General features: G+C 41.8%; 1 protein-coding gene across 1 annotated transcript in view; it reads right to left on the bottom strand.

Moving 5' to 3' along the window:
• TTLL5 (tubulin tyrosine ligase like 5) overlaps window positions 1-22252 on the bottom strand; it is a 150090-nt gene that overhangs the window by 1084 nt on the left and 126754 nt on the right. The window contains exons 32-34 of the mRNA XM_063117892.1: window positions 21048-21271; window positions 10056-10141; window positions 9179-9304 (exon numbers count right to left, since the gene is read on the bottom strand). Of these exons, the coding sequence (XP_062973962.1) occupies window positions 9180-9304; window positions 10056-10141; window positions 21048-21271 (435 nt within the window). The 3' untranslated portion in view covers window position 9179. The remainder of the gene's footprint in view (window positions 1-9178; window positions 9305-10055; window positions 10142-21047; window positions 21272-22252) is intronic.

Here is a 22252-nt window from a genome sequence, read left to right as displayed (position 1 = left end):
AATATCTAACAGTTACATAGTTATGAACTCAGTTGTTTGCAAAACATATAAGCTCAGTTCAGACAACATGTTTCTCAATGGTGGTTTTAGAACTCCACAGTGGAGCTTTTATACCACTGTTGAGAAATGTGTTGTCTGGTGGGAAAACTCCAGGCAATGATGGAGGGTTTTTTGGGGGGGAGGACGGGACACTCCACAATGTGCAGAAGAGAGTTCCTGCACAACTGTTGTGCTGCATGTTGTGTGGCGGGCTCCGTGGAGTTTTCTATAGCATTGAGTTGACTTTTCCCACTGGCTACAGAGTTCCCTGGCAAGAAAGGCGAAAGGAGGGAGTGCTGTTCTAGGAGAGCTGCTGGGATTGTTTTTTCGCAGCAATGGCTGATGGGATACCATTGGGAGGACTGGGGAGGAGAGAGGGCGGAAGAACTGTCAATCGAACATTGCAATGGATTTTACCCAACTTCACAGTAGCCCACAGTCATACAGCGGTGGAGTTAGAACGTGTTGTGTTGGGAGTACCCCCTAAAAACTCAACTGTTGAATGGAGTTTTCACACTGTGTTGACTAACGTGTTGTCTGAACTGAGCCATAGTCTTCCTTGCACTCACATTTGCAGATTAAGGCTCCTATATGCCCCCTACTTTATTCAAAAAGGAGAGTTTGGAAGAGGGTGGACGCAGATCTGAATGTCTTTATGTTGCTTCAACACCCCCCACCCATAATATAAAATTATTTCTTTGGAAATTTCTTTCCATCATACATCCCAAATTCATAGGAATATCTCAAATTCTGGTTGGCTGAAACAAACTCTATGGATAACTGCTGAGACAAAACTTGTCCTACATATTCAGCAAATTAGTTTTCCTAAAATTAGTTGATTTCTGCATAACATTTGCAGAGAGTGGTGGTAATAATATTAGCAGCAATTTACAAAGAACGTATCTATTTTCCTTAACTGCCAAGCATCACACAAGCACATGGAATCTGGAATTATGTCTAGGCTATGACTATAAAAGCATTTATTTGTAAGAAAGACCCCTGGAATTCAAAAGAACAAAATTATAAGTCATTAAAGAAAGGGGGGGGAAAGTGAAAAAAGGAAAGCTGGGTCACTGAACACAGAACTTGAAAAAAGCAGCTAGTATCAAATTCAATGCTTATGAGGGTGAATGTTCAAGTTATTCACTCCATCTTTATATTCAAAAAAGCATCTCTACTGAAACATAACAATAACTGTGTAAATGTATACTTAAGTAATGGCTTCCTAATGTAAGCATTGGGGTCAAAATATATACTTGTATTTCAGTCTTAAGACTGTAAGATTAGCTTATAAAAATATGTATAATTTAAATATGCTAAAGATTGCCATAGAAATACTCAATCTATTTCTTTTCCTCTCTGTCTCTTTTCTTTGGGAAGCGTCAGTCTTGCTACACTGTTCATTTGAGCTAATGAATGGGACTTTGTCGCTTTCTAGGTCTAGGTCTACTTGATTTATGGGATTTGACAATACTGGACATCCCACCCCCACAAGCTCTAGCACCAAAGCACAAAGTATAGGATTTGTTTATATACTTCTAAAAGTCAGTCTCTCTCTCTCTCCCACACACACCCTTAAAATATATCTCATATCTACATACATGTCAAACACATGTATGCTGAATTATTTCCAGATGTTTCAGTGTCTACACCTGATTCACGGGCAAAGTTGTAATTTTTTAAAAAATATATATTTTTGCCCTACATTGATGTTTTGATCACAGGAGTGAACATTTGGGATCATTACCATGAATGAAAAATGTCCTCTAGATGACCAAGTCTTTCAGCTTGATTTCCGTTTCTCCAATATTATACTGGTTACCAGCCACTTCCCAAGCCCAAATCAAGATGCTTAATCTACAGAAGCCCTCTAAGAGACTGGGCCTGATGTATCTGAGCATGAGCATATCTCTGCTGCGATCTATAGCATGGGAAAGAGGGGTCTCACTAGGGAGAGCGATTGGCAGGAACCAAGAACAGGGCATTCATGTTTGTGGTTTCAGTAACCCAAAATACACTGCCAGAAAAGATCTGCCTCACCCTTTCCCAGCAAAGTTTAAGAAAAAGATATTAAACTTTTCCATTTACCTTGAAGCATATATTTTAGGTGTCTCTGCAACTCCCACTTTAAGTGTGTTTTCAATTATTACTCCCCACTGACAGAATAAGTTCTATGTTACTAGTCATTTAGGGTTTCAGTCTATGGGCTAAATCCAATGTTACATGAGTGGACCTCCATTCATGCAACAGGACTTCTCCCTCCCCCTTGCAGCTCCCTATGTCCCCCCCCCCAAAAAAAATCTGTCCCACATCCCTCTGGAGCAGATTTGGGGGTGGGGGCAGGGAGCTACAGTGGAAGAGGGGAAATCTGTTTCTCTGTTTTTCTTTGTTTTTGTTTTTTAAAAATAAAATAGCCTAGAGTGTTTTGGCACATTTGCTGCATAGAAATAATAAAAATGAATCAGCTTTAATAACAGTTTATGCTGTCTTTTCACAGTAATATTAGCTAGCTTGAGTTTTGCATATCAAGGGCATATAAAGGCAGGTAAGAAAGAGACATCTACAAAGATCATTTCATGTTCCCTCTAGGATGTATTATTCACACTTTATAAATAAGAAAAGCATAGAGAGACATAAAAGCACTAGGGAAATTACCTAAGTCTCTTGAGACATAGGCCTGGCTTGCGCATAATGCTAACACATGGTTTCCTCTTTTGCTCCCTCCCTCCCTGTACCCAAATGCCATTGCAGCACTGCAGTACCAGCATGTAAAGAGACTGGTTTTTTGACCAATCGTGAACACTAACAACCTGTTTGTATCTGTTTCGCTTCCCCCCCCCCCAAACGCCCTCCCTTCTTTTTAGGCGATCTTCTCCTGGCTCACCCACGAAGCTGGGGCAACATATTTGTTCCACCTCCTTTCTTCCTCTTCTCCTAATACCTAATGGCAACTACTGTGAAGACGACTTGCCATCTCACCCAAGTTAATGGAGCAAAGTGGTGCTTATGCCAGTTCTTTGCACTCATATAGCCAGGGTTCCATTGCAACATGAGGACAGCACACGTGTGCAGTCCCCTCTTTCCCCTGTTTTTTTGGAGGGGCGATGTTGGAAAAGCTGTACTGCTGCAACTCCTGTTTTGTTTGTGGGTGGCCTCATTCCGGTTCCAAAGCAATCAGAGATTAGAGCGAATGATGGATTGCTTATAATTCAATTTAGCTTGTATTCAAAGAATGCCTAAAATATTCCCATTCCTTCCCAAGTCTATGCAGCATGGGTTTTCTATATTTAGCATGAATACATCAAGTATCTTTGTTCATATTTAAAGCATCCCAGAAATTAGCTAGCTACTCTCATAATAGAGGAAATTCTGAGTTTGCAAAACTGTGCATAAATTAACCTCACTACACCTATCATGGATCAGGAGGTTCCCTCTCTTTAGGGGAAACTCCTTTTTTGCATGTTAAACGAAATATTTTAAGGTCGAATGATTAAGGATTTAAATGAAAACGTATTTTACAGGAAATTTCAGATCAGAGTTGTTTTGCTTTGGAACAGAACTACCAGCAAAGAACAAAGCCCCGCCTTTTAGTACCACATTTCAATCAGAGCTCACGTCAACCCTGATATATCTAGATAACCTGCAAGCAAACGCTGCTGGACAATTACTTTACAATCATCTCTTGAATATGATGAAACTACGTCTCTTCACATTGTTCCATGCATATGCCCAGATCTCTAATGGTAATATTGTATCTTTTCCCCCAGTTATGTATATAATTAAGTTTACCCTCTCTTCATGAGTGCAAAAGAATTTGGTAGATTTCTGTTAAGGAATGGCTTGGGCTATTTATAATAATCTTTTCAAAAGCTGAATAAGTTTTCAAAACAGCCCTCTGAGCTTCTCAATCAAGTTGGCAGAAGAAAACCCTTGTGAATATTCACTAGAGGTAAAAACACATCGATTTTTTTCTTATCATTGGGCAAAAAAATATATTATGTGCTTATCCTCTGTCCAGTCCTTATACAGATTTACTCCGTACTGTATTCTACTAAGGAAATGTCCTAATTCCATCTTTTTATTAAAGTTTGAATCAAATAGGACCAAGGGTGTGGATGAGTTCCTCATGCAAGTCCTATTCTTATATTTGTTCCAGATTTTCAACATTAGTTCTCCAAACAATTCGTTCCTACCATTCGGTTTTATCTATAACAGAAATTCTTGAAGAGTTTAAGAAAGGAGAAAGACAGACAGCAATTCCACAATCCCCTCCAGCTTTCTTTGTTATCTTCGGAAGAGCCTTCAAAATTCTAAATAGTGACAGCCTGGCTTACATGTGGATATTTTTGATATGCTAAATTTGATGTGTACCAAAATTCCAAGTAGTGATCCACACATTACATGAAAAGAGATGGAAGCAGTCTAGATTACAGCTATTCAGCTGGGAGGGATATTTGTATACTCCCCCATTTAAAGGATCCCTGCATGCAGTAAACTGAACAGACAGAACGTTACCACGATAAGACCGATGGGACCAAAGTAGGGAGTTTTTTTGTTCTGTCTTAATGGAGAAGCATTAAAAATAAAAAGCCTCATCTGCAGTGTGAAATGATACAGTCCAGAATTCTACCAGCTCAATCTGCTCTGAACTCAGAGCACAACACCAACTGCTCTGCAGGCTTCAACTGTCCCTCTTTGTAGCATGCAACCAGCAGATAACAGGAAACATCTTCTTCCGCTTGTCAAACAAAGAGGTTGACCCAAAGTGCTAGGGGCAGGCCATTCTCATAGGTTGAGGATTAAGAATCTATCTGCTCCTCATTTGAAATAAGCACCACCTCTCAGATTTAATTAAGCAGTGGCTGTACAGTATGACATTATGCAGTCGATGTTCTCCAAGAAGGGGCTTGGGGGGAATGCTGCTTTCAGAAAACAGCTCTGAATTTTGCTGGGTTTATATCATTTTCAACTGAACATCTGAGAATTGGACTAGCAGTTGCAATTACAAATGACTGTTGGTTTTAGAACAGTACAGGCTATAGTAAGTCTGCTTACTGGGGAAATCTAAGGGTGGAACTGCATGTGATACATAGTTCCGTGATTCTGTTTCATGTATTTTCTCTCTTTGTACATAATGCAACTGGCTGAGGTGGGAACCATAGAGTTGGAAGGGGCCTACAAGGCCACGGAGTTCAAACCCCTGCTCATTGCAGGAATCCACCTTAAAGCATACCTGACAGATGGCTGTCCAGCTCTATCTTGAATGCCTCTAGTGTGGGAGAGCCCACGATCTTCCTAGGAAATTGGTCCCATTGTCATACTGCTCTAACAGTCAGGAAGTTTTTCCTGATGAGCAGCCGGAATCTGGCTTCCTGTAACTTGCACCCATTATTCCATGTCCTGCACTCTGGGCTGATTGAGAAGAGATCCGTCTTTTCTGTTCAATATATGCTAGCAAAGCTAATAGTGTTCAAAAGTAGTACAGAGCTGGCTCTGCTTGGCTTCATTTGTTTTTCATAGAACTTGCCCCAAATGTGAAAGAAGAGACCACTAATTACGAGAGAAGGAACTATATATGCACTGTTAGATGATGATGTACCAAGACCACAAGCCAGGCTGCATGCTTAAGGATCAAAAAACGAAAGCAGTGGTACGGAGCCTCAGACTTGTTAGCCCCTCCCACCCAGCAGAGTCTGCCAAGCCCCCACCCCTTGGGAAAGGGGAGGGGTAAGGGCAAGGCACCTGACCCCCAATAGAGAAGCTTAATCTTTGCCACTGCTCAGCTGCTTCCCAATCAGCTGAGCAGCGGAACTGTGGGGGCAGACACTGGGGAGATATAAAACCATCCCCACGGTCCCTGAACTTAGCTGCTCAGGAAAGGGTTGAACAGTGGCAAAGAGCAAGTTCCTCTGTGACCCTTTCTCTGTGCACAGAATGGAACACAGTGAGAGAAAAGAGTAGGGAAAGATTGACAGACAGACAGACAAGAAGAGAGAAGGAGAAAAGTGGGGAGACAGAGGGGCTGTCTTCATGGCGCTGGGTTGGTGCTGCCTCCTTCCAAAACCCCACGGTTTTCATCTTCTGGGGGTGGGGGGTGGAGTTGCCCCCGCCCTCTTCCTGGTGGAAGGCGACCAATCGCCAGTCGCCTTCCACCATGGACCGGCCCTGGAGCGACGTCAGAAGGCGGAAGAGCCATACTAGCGTTGCTCCCATTGAAAAGGTCGGGGCAAGTCCCCAAACTTTTCAATATGCAGCTTCGTGGGAAAGCCTCGTGGTGGCTGTGAAGCGAAGTATAACTGATGCAGCGCAGATCCGCAGCTTTCCCCTCGAATAGACAGTGGTGTATGTCTGAACATGCCTATGTGCATGAGAGCATGTGTATAGGAATGTCCCTGAACCTACTTTTGCCTCTGCTCCCACTTACTGGAGATAGGAAGGTGGGTTGCAGGAAGGTGAACCCCCCCTCCCCAGGAGCTGGCCCACAGGCAGATGGAGCCCTCGAGCTCAGAACAATTCCCGCCCCTATATTAAGGGCTAGAACAGAGAGGGATTGGTGCAAACAGGGCCAATAGGTCCAAGGGCCAAACTGGATTATACTTTAAATCAGCGTTCCTCAACCTGGAGCCTTCTAAATGTGTTGGGCTGCAGCTCCCATATCTCCCATGTTGCCCGGAAACGATGGGAATTGCAGTCCAACACATCTAGAGGGCGACAGGTTGGGAAAGGTTGCCTTGAATGATCTATGCATCTAATGTGTTTGATTTTAAAATGTTTGTATGAATCTAAGTGTGTGTGTGTGTGTGTGTGTGTGTGTGTGTGTGAGAGAGAGAGAGAGAGAGAGAGAGAGAGAGAGAGAGAGAGAGAGAGAGACAAAGACAGAGAGAGAGAGATCATGCCATGTGGGAAGGTTGGTTTAATCCTTTCTCTCTGCACTGTAGTGCTAATGAAAATCTGCCTCCCTACTATTCACCGCACCTAAATCCACAGGGCTCCAACAAAACCTGTTGCACTGACATTAGACAGGGCCAGTCTGGCAGCCCAGGGGGATGGGCTAACCCAGAAATGCAGAATGCCTTTCAGAAGATACAGGAGAAGGTTGTTGTTGTTGTTGTTTTACCCACATCCACTGCACCCAAGCAGGAAGCATGAGCAAGGTAAAATTCTCCACAGCATATGGCCAGTACACATTGTAGATCTGGGGTTGCCAGAAAGTAGATCTCCAGGTATTTTGGACTTCAGCTCCCAGCATTCCTGACCATTGGCCATACTGGCAGGGACTTCTGGGAGTTGAAGTCCAAAACATCTGGAGATCTACTTTCTGCCCACCCCTGCTGTGGATGACCAGTTGCCCTCAGGGTTATATGGTTACAAGTGGTGATCGTGGGGATAAATGGCCATCTATGAGAAATCACTAACATACTGGAGCCGTCCACACCTTCCAGATATTACTGCTTCATGGCCTAAGTTCACAAGGAGGGTACTGGAGGAGACAAAAAGCCTGTGGAGAAGGCTTTGAAGTGCTTCTGAGGACAATGGGTTTAGAAAGATAGTTTTTGGGAACAGATGGGAAACCAAACACTCCATCCCAGTCAGATCCTGAAATTTTCAAAGGGAAATGCAGGAGCAGGTGTTGACTCTTCAATACATTGCCATGCTTCTTTCCATATTCTTGTGATACTAAGAGATCACGTTTCCTGCTAATCCCTTCCTCGCAACTAAAAGGCTAACAGAGTATCAACTGCAGCAACTGGCAGGCATGTGGGCTCTACAGGTGGAGCCTATTATTTATGACTAAGATGACGGGAGATTGGGATGGTTGTTTTAAACAGCGCAGTGAACTTCTGAAGGGCTTGCAAGGATCCCTGCAAACCAGTTGTTACATGCATGGCTTTATTTCCACGTTGGGGCTGGTAAGATGTATCTACAACAAGCAGCTTCTTTGTGCAATGAGGCATTTCACACCCATGCAGCCAAACTAAACCTAAAGCTGAGGTCACGGGAGGTGTCATTTGAAGTGATGCTTAAATGGCAAGGAAGAGTCAGGCAGGAGGGTGAGAATGAGAAACCGAATTACTAAGATTACTATTCTGAAGGAAGGGAATTTTCAATGCACAGAAACTAGAAGGATCCCTGTTTGGGGTTGATTCTATCACTCCCTGGCTCAAGGACAACATAGAAGATGCACTTTTTCACTGAAAAAATAAATAAGAATATGGATATATCTTCTTATCACAAAACAATTAATGAAGCACTAAGAAAATCACAAAAGGTCTTGTGTTTATTCTGAAACATTATTCAGTATGCAAGCGCATTAATAATTCCTTATAAAATTAGTTGAGTTATTTATATTAAATTTTACCTTAGTTTCTATTTTACCATGGGGCTGTTCAGACAACACTCAAAGCCATGGTTAGGCCGCTAACCCCTTTTGCAGCAATTCGTTAGTAAGCGTGTTTAAAACATGGCTATGGTTAGGAATGGTTCATACGACATGTTAAGCCATAATGTTTCGCTCAAAATGCTTAACCACTGCGGTTTAGCATGTCATCTGAAAAGGGTTCATGATTGCTCAGGAAATGGATTTAAGATCAGGTTAAACAGAGGAGTTGCCCATGGCAAACCATTGAAGGCAACGGAACGCTGTTTGTTACAGTAGCAGCACATGCTTGACTATCTTAACTCTTAGTTGAATGTCTTTTCTTAACCAATACAGATTTTATAGGAGATTCATATACAGACCCCTCTGGTACAACTGTATAGTTCAAGCCTTTGACAAATTCAGGGAGTATGGTTAAAATTGTGAAGACACACAGAAGCCTGGAAGTTATGCAAGACTACCACCTATTTCCCATCACTCGAGATCTGAAGCTTGCCAAAAATCATAATGAGTCATCAAGTCCAGATCAAAATTTTGCTTTTTCTTAGAGTACACAGGAAAGTAGCATATTACTACGAACATATGAACAGACCTGTTGAAGACTTCCACTCTGACTTGTCTTTCTTTCACAAAAAGCCCTACCTCACATGAGATTTTGGGCAATCTGCCTCTTTTCCTCGCCTCCGTTTTTATTTGGTGCAGCTAGTGGAATTAAGTTACAGAAGGAAAATGGTTGGGGAGCACAGAAGTGCCTGCTGTTACCTTAAGCTGGCCCTCCCTCCACTGGCCTTTTCTTTCCTTGCCCTACAACTGTTTCAATGGCTCTGGTTCGGCTGGACAAAGGCTTAGCTCTGGCGAATATAATCTGGGGGTCAGCTTCCAAAGGACCTGGAAAATGGAAAAAATGGCTTAGCCTGGGACAGGTCGCTCTCTTACTTTGCACTGATACTTGGCACATCACCTACTCTTCCCAGGAAAGATAACAAGACCACCACAAGAAACTAACAACAACAACCCCACTTGAAGCCCAGTATGTGCTCTAATCCACCTCCAGGAAGGGTTTCAATATACTCACCGACATGACAGAAAAATGCAATTCGGTTGCAAGGTGCCCTACATTGTTTTTTGCGCTTTTCAGGGCAGAGAAATGGAGCTCCAGAAGTAATGTAGATTAAGCACAAGCAAACATGGAAGTGGAAATGTTTTTCTTTCTTTTTTAAGGTGAAAATGGTATTGACTATTTTTAATGACCCTTCATTAATTATTTTCGGAAAAACCTTGCCCAACATGACAGATGTCTGGCACAAGATGCCACAGCACCTTCCTAAGAATGCAAGCAAAGGCTGCCCCTTTTCTGCAGCATGGAGTAGATATGTCTTCTTTCCTTAATGCATTCCATTTCCACCATTTCTGCAAATTGTTTTGTAAAATATGGCAACAAATGCACCTTCTAGGTTTTCCTGTATTCTGCATGCTACCTATATGTTGGGGAGCAGCAAAATCTTTCCTCAATTTTTCCATGTGATATGATGTTCAATGAGGTTATGGCTCATCAACAACAGAAAAAATTATAATGCAAATGTGGAACAAAAAACAGTGTGGATTAAAAATGTTGTCTACAATGTCCTAGTTCTCTCACCTGTGGAGTTTGTGAGTGGCTCACAGGATGTAGCAGTGTTAAGGCTCTTCTGGAATCCATTCAGATGCCCTTCGGTGGAGGTTGCTCTGCCAGACAAAACATTGCATCAGAACAAAGCACCAAACATGGAAAGTCCATGTTTGGGAGGAAAAATACATTTCTAAGAGGCAAAACCATTCTAAATATTCAGAGACAGAAGCACAGAAGGACCTTTTCAGACAACTGATTTTTTTCACCCAATAAACGTGTAGCCATTAAGAACTTACAAAGCTGCCTTACACCAAATCAGACTATTTCATGTATTCCACCACATCTGGAGGGCAACACCCATATTCCCCTGCTAGCATAACCATTGGCCATGCTGGCTGAATGATGTAACATGTAGTCCAACATCTGGAGGACAACAGGTTGGGGAAGGCTGATCTAGCCCCTTATTATCTGCTATGACAGGCAGAGGCCTTTCACGTAATTCATGAGAGAATACTCCTTTGTTGTGAGCGATGCAGATGTTCTTCCTCAAAGAAAGGCTTCTGTTGGAGGAATGTTGTATTTTGTCAGGACGCTTAGTGAATAATCAAACAGAGACATCCTGAAAAGGTAGGGCAGCGTGAGCAGTAACACTGCTGCTTATAGATATTTACATTAATGCTAGATGCACCAATTCAGTTCTTGACAATCCATCAGAAAGGGGAACATTTTTTAAAAAAGCCTTTGGAAGACTATGCAGAAAGGACTGACAGCAATCATGGGGTTTACTTAGTCATAAGCTGAAAATATTTTTCTTCCTCAGAACGTGAAGTTCAGCTACAAGAAAAAACCATCCCTACTCAAGCAGTACCCAGTTAGGCTGCCGAGAGCTCTAGAAACCACAACACAATAGAGCAGAGATAGAAGTGCAGAGGGAGTAAATGCAGCAGGCAGCTTCAACTTCAGGGAGTTGGGCCGTGTTTTTCTTCCTAGAGACTATGGGCTCCAACACTGAGATCAGCTCCTCTTCATAAATAACCATGAAGTAATATACTTTATTCCGTCTTTGCTTTCCTTTCCTTAATTTTGTCTACCACACATCCCCTCTTTTATTCAACATGCCAGAATTCCCAGTCTGTTGTACCTGCCCGGACCCTAAGGTCATCCTCAGGGGTCCTTCTCCGTGAGCCCCTGCCAAAGGAAGTGAGGCAGGCGGCTACCAGGAGGAGGGCCTTCTCTGCTGTGGCACCCCGGTTGTGGAATTAGCTCCCTAAGGAGGATTGCTTGGCACCTACATTATATGCTTTTAGACACCAGGTGAAGACCTTTTTATTCTCCCAGCATTTTAACAGTCTATAAATAAATTTTAACTTGGTGTTTAAATTTGTAATTTTGCATTGCTGCTGTTTTTATCTGGTTGTGCTTTTATATTGTATTTTATATTATGGTTTTATACTTTGAATGGTTTTAATTTTTGTGAACCGCCCAGAGAGCTCTGGCTATTGGGCGGTATAGAAATGTAATAAATAAATAAATAAATAAATAAATTACAATACATCAACATTTTCATTTCACTCAATCTGCCATTTCTAGTTTAATTATATTATGCTCAAGCTGCCCTTATATCATTAAAATCCTCCATTAAGCCACCACTATTCTAACAACAAAGTTAAAAGTGGCCACAAAGCTGTGAGGTCCAGCCCTTTCTGCGAAGTCGTATAACAATCTACACACCAGCTGCAACGTTCTCTTTCATAAGAAGGGAGTAGATGCCTAACAACATGGCACCTGCAGAGCAAACTGTTACAGACAACAGTTTACAAACATATAAAAGCTATGTTTTATATGGGAAGGGGGTAATACCTAGGATCATAAGAAGAACTTAAGAGCTCTGCTGGATGAGGCCAAGGGTAGGGTGACCATATGAAAAGGAGGACAGGGCACTTGTATCTTTAACAGTTGCATAGAAAAGGGAATTTCAGCAGGTGTCATTTGTATGCATGTCGTACCTGGTGAAATTTCCTCCTCATCATAACAGTTAAAGCTGCAGGAGCTATACTGCAGCTATACTGTGACCAGATTCAAAAGAGGGCAGGGCACTTGCAGCTTTAACTGGTGTGATGAAGAGGAAATTTCACCAGGTTCTCCATATATACACATGACACCTGCTGAAATTCCCTTTTCAATACAACTTGTATTGTCCTCTTTTTCATATGGTCACCCTAGCCAAGGGTTCATCCATTCGAGCATCTGTCTTACAAAAGTGGCCACCAGATGCCTCTGGGAAGCCTACAAACAGGGCATGAAGACAAGGCCTCTGTGAACAAGATTAGCTATCATGGCTAACAAATTCATGGAGTATATCTCAATGGCTGACTTTATAAGTAAGATCATAAGTCAACCATGGTAGTAGATGGCTGCATTTCTGGGCTATTTTCTGAGATTACTTCCTGCCTTGATGTTATACCTTAATGACTAACTCACCAAAGTTTGCTTTTTTATTAATGGATTAACAAAAGACTTTTCATTTTCTCAAGTCAGCAAAACTACTAGTAACCTAGTTGTTCTCAATTCTAGTACAGACAACATGGAGGTTTTGCGTCCCCCCCGATAGGTTCATTTGGAAATAAAGTGTGGTTATATTACTTCTCCACCTCAGTAAAGCCATACTTCTATTGTTAAAATGACATACTGGTTTCCACACCGACTGCTGGTTGAAGCCAATTCTGTCTACAATGATTTCTTAAGTCAAAACTGTTGTTCACGCTGGCATTGCTGCAAATATTCCATCTAGGAGTTTCTTGGAGATTGTTTTAATAGTTATTTATTACATTTATATCCCATCTTTCTTCCAATGAGCTCAAGGCAGCATACATGGTTCTTCATCCCAACCTATCCTCACAACAACCCTGTGAAACAAATTAGGCTGAGAGACAATGACTGGCCCAAGGTGAGCTTCATGGCTGAGGGGGTTGGGATTTGGACCTGGTCTACTCCAGTGCACAGAATTACAGAACTATAAAAGGAAATATGCTCTGTGCATTTTGGATCCCTGCTATATCAGGGTTCCCAATTGTATGAAGGCTTTTACTTGCATTCAAACAAATGTATACGCCCACATTCCCTCCCCATTTTTAGCTCCTACATGAGTAGGCTGAATGCCTGCACAGGGCCAGTGGTGTCAGAAAAATCTGTAGGTTTGAAAGCTCGGGCTTCTTTGAATGGGTTAAATATGTGAATAGAGAAGGGAACAGAAATGGGCTTAGGTAGGGTGACCATATGAAAAGGAGGACAGGGCTCCTGTATCTTTAACAGTTGTATTGAAAAGGGAATTTCAGCAGGTGTCATTTGTATATATGGAGAACCTGGTGAAATTTCCTCTTCATCACAACAGTTAAAGCTGCAGGTGCCCTGCCCTCTTTTAAATCTGGTCACTCTAGTATAGCTCCTGCAGCTTTAACTGTTGTGATGAAGAGGGAATTTCACCAGGTTCTCAATATATACAAATGACACCTGCTGAAATTCCCTTTTCTATGCAACTGTTAAAGATACAGGAGCCCTGTCCTCCTTTTCATATGGTCACCCTAGCTTAGGTACCCTTGCAACATCGAAATAGTCAGTCATGAGCCTGATAAATCTAAGTAAAATGTGGACATTTTATTTTATATCTACCTATATATAATTTCCTTATTAATTTATTAATGGCAATAAAAAATGCATGCATGAGACCAGGGGTAGGCAACCTTTTGGGGCCCTGTGGGCACATCTAGCAATGTGAGAAACTGTCCTGGGCAGCACCCTCAAAATGGCTACCATGGAAGGCATGGCAAAGAACAAGTAACCTGTCCTAAAATAACCTGAGCCCAAGGCAGTAGCATGGAGTCTGAGCCCCAACACACTAAACAACTACTTTGAACCCAGTTTTCAACATCAAAAGAAACCTATTTCAAAGCAATCCCAGTTCCTGGTGAGGAATTGTGTTGTTGTTTTTAAAGTGGGAGGTGTGGGGCACCTTGGTGGATGCCAAGGAAGTTGCCTGAGGGCATGTCGGTGCCCATGGGCACTGTGTTGCCTACCCCTACACAAGATACTGGGAATATTTCAGCCCAGAAAGAACAAATGCTATAAGCCTGACATATATTGGGGGGAGGGGGGAATGTATGGGTCAAATTACTTTAATGATAACAGGGTTAAAGTTTTTAGGTATTGGAACACATCTTTGCTATTTTGCAGAGGTAATAAGAACTTGATATTTAGTAGAACATTTCTTTCTTTTTTAAAAAAGCAAATTATTTAAACAAACCAAACTTACAAAATGTTACAGATCTAACTTGGGAGGTCTACAAATTCCATTAGCCAAATTCATTTCCAACTGTTCAGCCATAACTTGGACATAGGCTGGGCCAGACTTTCTTCAGAAAATTATAATCTGAAGTAACCCTAACACACTTTGACAACAGCAAACAATCCCATTTCTTCTCATTGCTGCATTATAATTTAACAAAACTGCCTCCCCTTACTAATACCTCCTAGCCTTGTCCTCTACCTCTTTTTTAGTCTAGCATGTTGCTATATTTAAAATTACAGTCTTTGCACAGATGACTCAGATATATTCCTCTATTTCTGAACTCTCAGCTTGGACTAATTTAATATCCCCAAATCCAATGTAGTCTTAGAAGTCATACTGGCAGCTAAACATATACTTTCTAAGTAGCTGATCTTCCACTTGATCATAGGTCACTGCCTCCTCCTTGGTTTCTTGACAGCTGAATTTTCCCTAATTTACAGGGGCTTTCCCTTTCTCTGCAGTTCTCCTTTCCCCGCACCTGGTTTGCCTCTTGCTGTTTTTACTGTTCTTGATCTCCTTCCACTCATCACTCGTTTTCCCATGTTCATGCCTAAGTCCCATGCTGATGACATTCTTCAAATATTATCAGTCCTCTTTACCACACTATACCCTGCTTACTGCCCAGGCAAACTACAGCTACATAGAGAATGATCATTCTAGGACACAGGTTTGCTAAAGTTTCAGTTTTTTTCTTGTGCTAGCTTATATTGTGGATGACATAAAAAAAAGACGATGAGCAAGAAAAACAGCTCTGACACGAGCAAGCGTACCACATGTGAAAGCTGAGGTCTGAATGGAGCATAGCAGTAGATATGAAGAGACAGTGCCAGTGACCACTTACTCTCTTTCTTGCTCTTGTATGACATGTGACCAGCCAGGAGCTAAGAGTTTTACATATAGTGATCCTTTCTGTGGCAACGTGTTAAACCAAGACACTTCTCTTGGATGCTTTTGCTCCCCACAAAAATGTCTAAGGGTCAAGCAGCCTGACTAACCCAGACACCCAAGAACAAAAACAAACATTCCTCTATCTATAGTGTGAAAGGGAATTTGTCTTACCATAAATTCCTTTTCTTCAAATATGCCCAGAGGGCAAACTCTAAATTCAGGATACTACCTCCTCCTGCTTAGATGGCAGAGCCAATCTTGGATGTATGATTAATGGAATTCACCACCACAGGAAGGGGCGGGATTGCCACTAGCTTAGATGGCCTTAAAGTGGGATTAGAGAAACTCGCAGAAGGACTATCAGAACCTACAGTCTATGATTGCTAAATGGATCACTTCAGTTCAGATAAAGTATATCACTGAATACTGGCTGCTGGAAAAGAGAAGCAACAGCAGAAGAGGGCTACTGTCTTCATGTACTGCTGGTTAGGCTTCCCAGAAGCATCTCACTGGCCACTATGAGAAACAGGATGCTGGTCTCCCTGGACCTTTGGTCTAATCCAGCAGGGCTGCTCTAATATTCTTAGGACTCCATCAGAGGGAGAGGCTCCCCAGTCCCCAAAACCAAAATAAATTAAGCAGAACCCCCTCAACCCATACAAAATAGATAATGATGAGTAGGAGAACAGCTGAAAATTTCAGAAAGAGAAGGGTAGGGAGAGTGAGAAAGAATTAACAAACCCACATAGAACCTCTACCTCTAGTAATTGTCTTCTCTCCTGAAGATCGAATGTGATCTAGTAGAGACTGAAACAATGAGAGAATCCAGAGAGGTAATATGATTTGAGGATTTCCTCAGCGCTCCCATCTCAAAGAGATGTTCTCCGGAAATCTTTGAAAACGGATTCAAAGATTGTGTTGAGATAGATAAAAATAAGCTGTGATGAAATGGCAAAAGGCAAGGGAAAGGAAAATAGTTTTGAGATGAACAAAAATCTAACAGTAAGTCTGCAATCCTACACATACACTGAACAGAGTGAGATGTCCTTCTGATTAAACATGCACAGAATTGCATTGTGAATTACTAGGACTAGAATTCAAAGAAGTGAAGTTATCCCCCAGGAATAGAATTTGAACAGATCAAGTGAGTCATGTAGACCAGCTTTCTGATCCAAACTTTCCTTGAGAACCTTAAAGGAGGGAAAATTCCACAACTGACCTGGGCAGCCTGTTCTGAATTACCCATTCCTTGTAGTGGAGCTTGTACAGACATTTAGGACACAATCCTATGCATGTTCAGACAGAAAAAAGCAGCCATGCTGCCTGGGGCATGCTGGGAGTGGGAGTTGTAGGCCTTTTTTATGTCTAAACATGAATAGGATTGTGTCTTTAGAAGACTTTTCCCCCAGGAGGAAAATTATTACAAATATGGATATAAAGTTGAAGTTCAAGCTTGTGGAGAACTTAATCTGTTCCTCTTAAATGGCCTTCATATGTGGACAAAATAATATTTGTTTTCTTCAGAAAAGAAGGAATGTCTAGGAAAATATAGCAAAATATATCAGATGTATTATTCCTATTCTATAGATTAGGAAAGTGAGAAGACTAAGTAGTATTTTATCTCATGAAATGTAATGGAAATCTTAGTAGCGGAGTTCAAAAGCAGACTGGAAATACTAACAAAGAACAAATGGTCTGTACTAAATGGCTGAAGAAGAATGGAAAACATGGACTTGAAGCATCTAAGAAATAGTTTTCTCCAGAACCATTTTTGAAATCTCTCCTTGATATAGAACATGGGGGGATGGGGTTTCTTCCTCTGATCCTGTTAGGAAAAAAAACTGGATAGAAGTTTGGATCTGGTGAATCCCGTTTTTCCTGTTTCCATGTAATTGACAAAAGTTACTATACAATCCCGCAAATGGCAAGAATAGACTTGGAGCCTTATGCTAGAGTCTGAACAGCAACTAAGAAAGTATTTCCGGAATGGCTCCTTGCAGCCTTCGATAATTGGACTATGTTCTGAAATTGTGAAGGAATCTTTTGCTTTTTTCCCCCTTCTGTGCATTTTTGATGCTGAGCTTTTTCCGGTTTTCCCACACTCCTGCCTGTCACAAAGCAGAAACCACAAGAACGCAGTTAAGTAAAGTCTGTCCAAGGAGCTGCAATTCCATCTCACAAGGATAAACATTCTCTCTGCCAATATGTGATTACAGCGCACCGGCATCTTCAAATACACATTCTGCTACTTAGCAGAAGAACTCACTGAAAGGACTTGTCACCTGAACTAACATGTACCCTCCAGGACTGGGAGAATCAGACACCAATGTTATCAGCATAGGGCCACCAAGATTGGGACTCCCTTCTGTATTTATTGAGCTGACCAACTCAATTAATATCTTGATTCCTTTTTTAAATGGGGCTGGAGGATGAATCTAAAATGATTTTGATTAGCAGTCCTTATCTCATCATCAGTAAGAGAAAGTTAACATAACAGAATAGACACCTGACCTTATAGAATCAATGAACCAGCAAGTAAGGAACAACAGCACTGCACTAGAGTTCCGTCCCAAGCTGTTGTGTTATACCACTTTTGTGAACCAAGACAATGACAGTGCAATCATGGGTATATTTACTTGGAAGTAAGTCTCACTGTGTTCAAGGGAGCTCACTTCTAGATAAGTTGCATAGGACTACAGCCTGAACTAATTAATCAAGGTGTTTCACCATCAATAAAGACTAGTCTCCTCTATGTACACCCTAGCAAAGAGCCCAAGAAGAAGAATGGGTTCTTCACCTACGCAGTGCATTGCTTGGAACCTTCTTGAGTTTAAGCCTATAGATTTTCAGCAGGAGGATATGTCCAAGTCCTGGACCCCTTGCCTTTATGCTCAGTTCATAGAAGATCGCTACAGTGGCTAGAAAGAAAGAAAAGAAGACCTACAAGCAAGGAGGTGGGAGGGTGGTGTGACTGAGCAGATGACAACACAAAGAACTTCAGTTACAGGTAAGCAGCCTGCCCTCTTTCATGAAGACAGAACAGATACTGAAGGAACTAACATCCCAAAACAAAGAGAGAACTCAGTGCTTGATATCTACAATAGGTTGAGAACAACTTCCACTTGGACTCATAAGACTTCCTTGTAGAGAGTTTCCTAGATTCTAGAACTACAGCATAGCAGGCATGCTCCTCCACACTGGCCTGATTCAGACAACATGCTAAACCATGCTGCTTAACCACAAAATGGTTAAGGGAGTACATTAACTTTAATGCATTCCCTTAACCATTTTGTGGTTAAGCAGCATGGTTTAGCGTGTTGTCTGAACCAGGCCACTGTCAGTCTCACCATCAACAAAACTAGGTGGAAGATTCCAAACCACCAGAGCAGGTGAGATCAACTATCAATGATGTGGAGGAACATGGTGTACCACAGCTACCAAGGCAAACAGGGAGCTATCAGCATACAGTTTGTTCTGTCAGAGGTAACCTTGTGGAACACCCAAGGAATCAGCAGTGGAGAGGAACACAAGTAAAGAATGCTATGGCTCCCCAAAAGGAGGAAACCACTGCCCAAGGGTGAAAGGTCTTGACTTACACTGCTGCTGATTTCACATTCTGAGTTATAGCAAACAGATCTAGTAATGAGGGAAGTGAAATTCAGAAAACAGGGGGCAGTTATCCTTCAGTGACCATTCACAGGATGAACTCTTAGTCCTGTTCAAGGCATCTCCTTCCATGAATGCAATGTCCTGTGTATCCCCAATTTCAGAGTCTGATGGCCAGATACAAAAGGGAGCAAGTCTTCATGGGGGCCCCATCCCATGTGAGGTGATGTTCCCAATAGCAATCTTGACACTCCTTCCGGATACAAGGGGTTGAAAATCTCACAAAGCCAGGAAGACATACTGAAGCTCAAGGACACTGATGTGCTTCCAGGTGAAACCCATGATATGCTGGCAAATAGGGACTGAGCAACATTTGGCAATAAATGCAACTCTCAATCTTATACCATACTCTTCTCTTACACAGAGGAGACAATGGTCATGCCTGTTGGTGGTTAGACGTTTCCCCCAAACATCTTGTACTTTTTAAAACAGCCACTAATATCCAAGGCACCTGGCTGTACGAGCAGCCATGGGGAAACACACATGCACACACACTCGCCTTAATGCCAAACATCCATAGGTTTGAATTCTAAAAGGCTCCAAACAATGCCCTGTGTAGGTACAGAGCCTGCAAACCACAAAGAAAGACTTTTTTAACTGTCAGAACTCTAAAGCAATAGAAAATGTCACAATAACAAAACTTGGACTTGGACAGATGGGTTTCAGAGAATCCACCTATGGAACATCCTTAATACATTTTGGCTACCGCAGAACCGTCATACTGTCACAATGTATGCACCTAATATTGTACAGTCAACTGGTACCACAGGGTTATGTTGGATAAGCACTATGAGACATACAGCTTCAGAGGGTGCTGTGCACTGATGAATAGAGTAAGATGCATCTCTGTAGTACATGCATTTCACCTGAACTACAGGCAACCTAGTCCTTCAGACTACAGGCAACAAAGTGAATGGCATATTTTAAAAGTATTTATTAACTGGTCATTGGTAGGAGATCCATGTGGAACAACAGCAAGTGTGATGATGACATATCCTTCTGATTTTTTTCTGTCTTCTCCCTTCAATATCTTAGTGCTTGTAAACATTTGGTAGGTTTCTCAGTGCACCTGTGTCAAACATTGTTCACAAGTCTTGCGTGTCTCTGTACTAGATTTGCCAATGAATTGCAATCCTGCACTTGTCCAACACCACCAAGAAGTACTTCAGAAAGAATTACTATAAAGACATATAAACTTAAAGACAAAAAGGAGCAGTAGAGAAACTTGGGAAGAGTCAAATCCAGAAGACCAAAATGGTGCAGAACAAGGAAGATTTATAATGCAGCTCAACGTCTCCAAAGATGGATGACACAATTTATGAGGAGCCTAGAGAGCTTTCCATATGACTAGAGACTGAGAAGATTGAGACTGTTTAGTCTAGGAAAGAGACAAGCAAGAGGAGGCATTGATGGAAAGCCACAAAAGAACAAATGGTCAAGGGAAGATAAGTCAGACTCCGATTTAATTACTTCCATAAAAATAGAAAGACGACAAATTTACAAGGAATAATGATTTCAATACCTCTCAAAAAGTATTATCATGGTATATTGGGATGAAAAACATAGGAACACCATAAGATTGTTCTCACATTGGAAGCATCAGTAGCTATGTTTTTGTTATAGGATACAGCAGTTTTAAAAGACGTCTGTCATGCTCCAGGAAATAAGATGTATTACCAGCTATGTGGAGTTAAGAATACACTTTCACAAAGATAAAAATTGTTTTTTTGCTGTCTCTGTGTGCCCAGAATGATCTGATACATAATAAGGGCTGCATCACATGTTACATTTTCTAACACAGCGATGGATCAGTTCAAGCCTGGACCTCATAATGTGGGAATGACGCAAATTACACATACCAGAAAGTCAGTGCAAAAACACATTGTGAGATAAAGCAATGTGCAATGCAACCCAATAAATAGGATGAACAAATGCTTTAATCCTACATGGCAGCTCATGTACCTAGACTGGTCCAAATTGTCCATCTTATTCCATTTATCTAATAAAGTTATAATGTAGCAGTAGAGAGGCCATTTCTTCAAGGACAAGTCAGACATTTGCTGCTCATGGTCCCCCATCTATATTTTTCAATGGCAAGTTCTGTTTGAAGAATACAAACTTACTTCGAAATCCTCTGAGATGCCACCTTCCTGATAAATGCTTGCCTGTCGCTGGCTGGGGGCTTGGGGACCAAGTGTGAAGAATATGCACTCTGGGATGGCATCACCTTGTGCAGGCTGGGTGCCTTCTGGCTGCTAGAAATGGCACTTGATGTTTTGCGGGCACCAGAACCAGATGACAAGGCCATAGAGCTGATGCTGGATGTTGGGAAGTTATCAAACAGAGCCTGGCAGGAAAGGAAAGAAAACATAGATGTAATTTATTTGTTCTTTAACAAGCTGGGACAATCCATGTAGTTAGACGGCCAATCAGATCTTTTCTATTCTTGAAATTTACCATGAAATCGCTAATTTTACGCACTGCCTTTCACAACCATGCAATGAAGTAGAGCTTGAATTTATACTCCCCCCACCAATCGCTATTTTTTAAAAAAAGAATCCTCATGTTTCCAAGATTCTTGCTCAGCACTGCCTCTGCATCTTGCTTAATTGCATGCAGACAAGCAGCTCTATCACCCAGTGGGAAGAGTCAACAAAGCAACTTTTAACAGCATGACTGTCAGAGGCTGAAGAAAGGTCAGGACTGTTTTTCTTGGGGGCAGCAGACATCCAAAAGACTTTTGTTTCTCTGTTGTGCTGTAATCCTGGCTGCTCTACACTCTAGCCAGCACACAGAGACAGGGAACTGACACTGACCTCAGCCTCTAGGTTCAGCTTCAAAGAAAGCTATCCCACTGTGAACCCCCTTAGTGTATGTGGGGAAGCCAGGGGAAGCTGCTCTATAAACAAGACAGCAGCAAGTAAGGTTGGAAGGTCTGACCACACAGAGAAAGAAGGCAGAACTGGGAAACGTCTCAACACATACAAACTAAATAAAAACTAAAAGTCTTCATCTGCCTTGAATCAGGTGTAATGGACAAATTCGGGCATAAAACAGCCCATTGTTTACAGAACTATTCGCTTCCTGAAATATCTGTAGCAATATTTAAAAGGCCAGAGACCTGTACTGGCTTCTGAGGAGTTTCCTCTGAGTGGCAGGAACATTACTACACAATTTTAAAAAGCTGGACAAATCAGAGTTCTGCTCGATGGCTGAAATAATTCATTTTGCTTACTGCTCCTGCTCCTCAACAATGCTCAGTGACAATAAAAGACCACATTTCCCACTGATAGAAGTAGCTCTTCATGGTCAGCAAATAATAGTTTGA

Source organism: Elgaria multicarinata, chromosome 2, assembly GCF_023053635.1.
Source record: "Elgaria multicarinata webbii isolate HBS135686 ecotype San Diego chromosome 2, rElgMul1.1.pri, whole genome shotgun sequence".
NCBI classification, from domain to species: Eukaryota; Metazoa; Chordata; class Lepidosauria; order Squamata; family Anguidae; genus Elgaria; species Elgaria multicarinata.
The sequence above is the reverse complement of the archived record's forward strand: the minus strand, read 5'-3'. Positions and strand labels throughout refer to the sequence as shown.